The sequence below is a fragment of the Nicotiana attenuata genome, chromosome 7, assembly GCF_001879085.1.
Source record: "Nicotiana attenuata strain UT chromosome 7, NIATTr2, whole genome shotgun sequence".
In the NCBI taxonomy this organism is placed as follows: Eukaryota; Viridiplantae; Streptophyta; class Magnoliopsida; order Solanales; family Solanaceae; genus Nicotiana; species Nicotiana attenuata.
In genome coordinates this window covers 95,500,750-95,506,640 of record NC_031995.1, presented here as the reverse complement: position 1 = coordinate 95,506,640, position 5,891 = coordinate 95,500,750, and the positions used below count along the sequence as shown (strand labels likewise).

Below are 5,891 nucleotides of genomic sequence, written 5' to 3'. Positions count from 1 at the left end.
TGAAGCACCACAGGAATGGGGCCCAGACGATTGGGCTGGGATCGTCCACCATACCGATCATATGGTGACATTTTTAGAATCAGAAAGAATGTCAGAATCAATGGAACTCCCGAGAAAAGAAAAGAAAAGAAAATGCTTTGGAAAATTTACAAGGATTGTTTCAAGAAAGTTTATGTATCTATCTATTTGAAATTTTTTTTTTTTTTTAAGAAAAGAATAGAAAAGAAAAGAAGAGAATTTTTATTCATGACATCAAGAAGAACGTTATACTAGATATATGAGTTGTTTGTTTCAACTCTTTATCAAAAGCTTTTAGAATTTTCTTATATCATGCATACATACTTCTTTCAGAGTCTCGTTCCAGCTTTAGTGGGAGGATTGCTTTACTTACTGAGTACCCCTATAGTGTACTGACGTTCTCTTCATGGGACCTACATTGACCTATGTCAATGTAGGTACATATTTTGCAGGTAAGCAGGCTACGAGCTAGGATATTCTCCTCCCATTACCAGAAGATTTGGTGAGCTCAATTTTAGTTCGTGGAGTTCGTTGATTCTAGAACTTTGTCTTATTATCTCGGTATTTCTTAGAGGCTTCATAGACAGAGTCAGAATAGAGTCATAGGTGTCCACTTTGCATTACATTTATTTTTCAATGTATTCAAGATAGCAGAATGAATTTCTTTTCAGAATATTATTTCATTTGAAAAATTTAGAAAAGTATTACTTTAAGTCATATCGAATTGTGTTGAGATGCATTGCATAACGGAAATAAAACAGAATAGAAAATTCAAGATGGTTCGCTCGGTCCAGTTAAGGCACCGAGTGCCGGTTACGACTTGGTTAGAAATCGGGTCGTGACACTTTTTCCTGAGATGCAGTTTGTTTAAACATTTCCTTGTATAGGTTCCTGTGAATCGTTAGCTTGATTCTCCAGTTTTCTTGAAATTCCTCTCTTGTATCTTCCTTCTTAATGTTGTTTCTTTTGCTTATATTTTCCTGGCACATAGATTAACATGGTTGACAAATAAATTTCGTTGAAATTATACTGCCATTATCAAAACAATATCCAACAATCTCCCTTTTTGTTTTGTTGATAGGAGTTCTCTAATTTATTTATTCTAGGCGCCTATAAGTTCCCACCTGCATATTGGAGATAAGAAAGGTCAACTATGATAATTTGATGATTGCTTATCTGAAAGGTCAATTTACTGCTAAATGCCTGTGTCTATCTTATATACTTGACGTTATTTTTTAAGAAACGCGTATCGGATTTAAACGTCGTTATCCCACTATATCAAGAAAATTAGAATTAAAAAAATTAGCACGCACGGTGTACCCAAGTACTTTTTTGACTATACAAAAGTTTCTACAATTATTTAAGAAACCAGAATATTAAAAAGGAAAAACACTTCATTCCTGTTAAAAAGGCTCAAAAGGAAACCAACAAAGTCAGTTTATAGCAGTTGCCACCTTTGACCACAACGTTTGCAAGTTGATCAGCCGAACCCAATACTTAATACTTAAATCTAGATTCTATATTAATCTTAAGAAATATATTTCATATTATATAAATTATTAATTTAAAAGGTATCTAACAGCTTGTTTGGATGGTTGTGGTGTATCATTTCATAAAATATCGTATAGTATTATATTGTATTATACTGTATCATTTGATGGGTATAATATTTGGACAGATTGTATTGTTAACCGTTTCATGATGTAATGCACCAACAATAAGAAGACTAAACTTACAATATTATAAAGAAAAAGTAAGGTACACGATAGAATTATTATATAAAAAGGTAAGGTGAAGGATAAAATAAGATTATTTAATAATAAGAAAGGACAAGATAGAGAAAAAAAAAATGGCAACGACGCGACCACACCAAATCGATCGTTCCATAAAAACACACTTTTTTCCGTTACGTAACAAGGAATTAAGCGATACAGTACAATAAAAATTAAGTAACAATCAAAACAAATATTGTATCTAAAGTAATAATACGATACAATAAGTAATAATACGATACAATACAAAAAGTAACAACCATCCAACAAGCTGTAAAGGATTAGATTGCATTCAAACAATTCTTGAATACCAATATGACAAATCATTGTGTCATACAACAAAATGTCTTACTTCCTCATTCAATTTTAAGATCTGGAAGAACAAAACAGTATCTAGCATTGCAAGCAAATCCAATACAAGATGCTTCAGTTATTAATAAACCGAATTGCTGTGATAAACCAGCATTGCAAGCAATTCCAATGAGAGGTATGAAATTGATGGATGACAAAATATCAATTGACTAAACTAAACAAGGGTATCAAATTTCATATAGTAACATACTGTTGCAACAGAAGCTAAAGCTAGTCGGAAAACCTATCAACAAGGCAACCACATTTAGTGTGCGTGGAAAACGAATATAGATCACAGTTTCATAAACCACATCATAAGAAACTAAGTTGGTGCATAATAAGGCACACTTCCTAACGATCACGATCGTGTTTCTACTTCTTTCTTTAGGTCAACATGAGGTCATTACCACCAAGGTGAGGACGGAGGCAAACACGAACTTCATGTTCTTCAGGCCCTTCACAGAGTTTTGGCACCAACATCTCGAGCACAGTTCCTGATTCGTCGTAATATGCTTCAATTTTAGCATCTTCAGGAATTCTTGTTGAGAGAGGAATTTCTCTGACAAACTCCCCTGGAGGGCAGTGTTCTGAGGATGAATCGTCGAGCTTGAAAGTTCTGTTCTGTCTGTTGATGAATGGCATCCGAGATGTGCTCAAACAAGACACCTTTATTATCCCATGTGTGAGCGTGTTCCGCCAGGAAACTTTCACCCTTTGAAGATCAACAAATGGCAAACTGATAACAATTAAGTAACCTTGTTCATCTTCGTATATGCTTTTTGCAGCCGTAACAGGCCCGTAGGCGTCCCTCATAACCCCACTAAATTCATGTAACCAATGTGGTTCAGTTGGGTGTATTTCCAAATCCGGAGTTTGATAGGATGGAGGATTTAGTGGCAGATAACACTCGTCTTCGTTTACGTGAGGGAAGAAATCCTTTTTCCTTTTGCCATTGGTAGGTAGTAGATCCATCGCGTCTCCATTGTTGTGATTGGATGGCTGAGTTAACAAATTAAGCCCTGATCCATTAGCCAGTTTCTTTGGGTTGGAATGCGAATTACTCTTAATTGGTGGGAGTGGTCTCTCGAGCTCGAATTCAGTGTTGGGGAGGTTTCTCCATGAACTATAATCGCTTGCTTCATGTGGGATAGTGAAGTTGAGTTCCCTACCTGTGAGCTCCATCCATCTTTTGCGCTCCTCTTCATCAAGAACCACGAGATTAGGAGATGGAACAACCTCAATCCCGTGAATACACTGAGGATTTGATAGTCCCCTGTAGTGCTTCCTCTGCATTCTATGTGATCGGACGAAACCCTTGTCAACACTAAAGGGAAACGGACGCTCTCCTTGACGAGAATGCCCGTTCATGTAACTCCGGAGCTGCATCTTACCCAGTGCATTCTCGGGCCTTTCCTTGAAAATCCACATATACAAATTTTCCATATCATGTTGAACCATGAATACATCAAGCTGGAGATCAGACTTATCAAACCCCGAATATCCATTACTATCTCGTACCATCTTTGCCTTGGATTTCTCATTTAACACGGGCCTAAAATAAAAGCTAAAGAAAACCCAAGCACCCCAAATACTATCTAAGCGTTTTGCACATTTCCTTCCAACCTTAGATGCACTAAGAGAACTTTCAGTCTCATATACTTGGGTCCCAAGCCCAACATCAAGAATATCACAGTGTTCCGAGTTCCATGGCTGCGGAGGAGGGCTACGCTCAGCTGATAAAGGTAAATTAATATCAGGTGGACAAGTTATGACTACTTGGCGATTCATCTCGAGGTCTAATTCATCATGTGAAGAAGAAGCACTCGAATCCATGGACAACCGGGTCGAAGGATGATGATTCTCCATTGACAATACAGTAACAACAAGTATCTACTATCTCACAATTCCCTTTTCTCTTTTTTTTTTTCTTTTTTTGGGACAAATATTACTATCTCACAAAATTCTACCAAAGAACAATTTGACAAAAGACTAATCTTTACAAATACATCAAAGATGCTAACCCTATAACATCAAACCTACATCAAACCCCTAATATTATGCAAATATCAACAAATACTATAAACCTAGGTCAAGAGAAAATGAATATGGAATTTTGTAGAGCAAAACAAGATTCACAAAGCCCTAATTATTTTTATGCAACAAAAGAATGAGATGCTAAGAACAGATTACTAACTGCAATAGAAAAAAAAAGATGCAGAAATGAAGAAATCCCTAATTACGTTAAACCCAAATCCAAGAATCAACCCTGTAAAGTGCATAAGCTTTAGAAAACATATAAAAATTTAATCTTTAGTATAAAAATCTTTTCTTTTTTTTAATATGTGTAAATATAGTGGATGTATAAGTAAAAGTGGAGGTGGGGTAGATGAAAAATTACCAATCAATGAAGCCAAGACCTAAGAAAAGGACTAAATCTGAAGTAATTTTGGAAGAATACCTTTTGGGGTAAGCTGCAATAACCAAGAAACCATATAGAGAAGAATCAATGGCCATTAACATCCTCATCTTATCTTTTTATTTTTACTAAGTAAGTCGTTGTCTTTCTTAAGAATTCGACATGTATACGAATACAAGAAAAAAGATAAGAGTCAAGAGAGAGAGAGAGAGAAAGATGGGGTTTTTGTGAATGTAGAGAGAGAAAGAGAGAGAGACCCAAATGGAAGAAGTTGAAGAGTGTGTGTGTGTGCCGGTGGGGGAGACAAATTTGTTGGGTTCTGTTGAGGTAAACTGGAAAAAGCCTGCACTAGATAACACCGAAATCCTCACCGTTTCCCAACCGTGTTTCTACTTGTCAATTTTTTTATAAGGAAAATGTTCAAATGGGTCCCTAATCTTTGAGATTTGTCTTAAATATGTTTTATGTTTACCTATTTATTCATAAGAGTCTCATCGTTGTTTTTCGTTTCAAATATCTACTTTTTCTACAAACAATTTTTCATCCTGAAGGTGGTAACAACAATGAAGGGATATTTGGATTTTTTAATTGATTAAGGGTATAATTGAATATTTTAGAAGCATACTTCAAATTATTGTAAAAAAATATATGCAAACTAATTTGAATATATATATAAATATATATATATATATATATTAAGATCAAATTTTTAATCTAGTTATATATATAGTACTATAATTTTACAGTGAAAGAGTGTCAATTGGTACCCTGAGGTGGCTCCAACACTAGATGGCCGCCTTTAGAGGGAAGAGTAAATATGAATCGAGATTAATGGTGTGCTGAGTTCTCATAGACCAAAATATAAAAATAAAGAAATCAAATACTTCAGAGTATTTTTGAACTTAATATCTCATATGACTTTTAATCCATTTATTTTTTAAGAAAAAGGATCAAAGACAATGTTGTACCGTATAAGATATTTTTTTACAAAATATCTTAATTTTTATCTTTCATTATATTTTGGGAGTCATTCATACCCTTGACTAATTGGTTTGTATTTAATTTGCCCTTACCCTGATGGAGCTTTCAACCATAAATATAACAGATCAGAGGGTAGTAAAAATTTTGGGAGTCATTCGTACCCTTGACTAATTGGTTTGTATTTGCCCTTACCTTGATGGAGCTTTGAACCATTAATATAACAGATCAGAGGGTAGTAAAAATTGAGGGGTAAGTTTGACTTTTTCAAAAATATATTTGACACATGAAATTCATTCATTTCATGTTGAAGCTCCATTAATATCGGAGTAAATACAAACCGATTCGCTAATGTA

The 5,891-nt window shown here is 34.8% G+C and overlaps 1 protein-coding gene across 1 annotated transcript; it reads right to left on the bottom strand.

The window, feature by feature from the left end:
* On the bottom strand, positions 2,171-4,875 carry LOC109229511. Its single transcript, XM_019394979.1, has 2 exons — positions 4,600-4,875; positions 2,171-3,874 (listed from the first exon to the last, which is right to left on the bottom strand). The coding sequence occupies exons 1-2, from the start codon at positions 4,631-4,633 to the stop codon at positions 2,526-2,528; spliced, it is 1,383 nt and encodes a 460-aa protein (XP_019250524.1). The 5' UTR covers positions 4,634-4,875; the 3' UTR covers positions 2,171-2,525.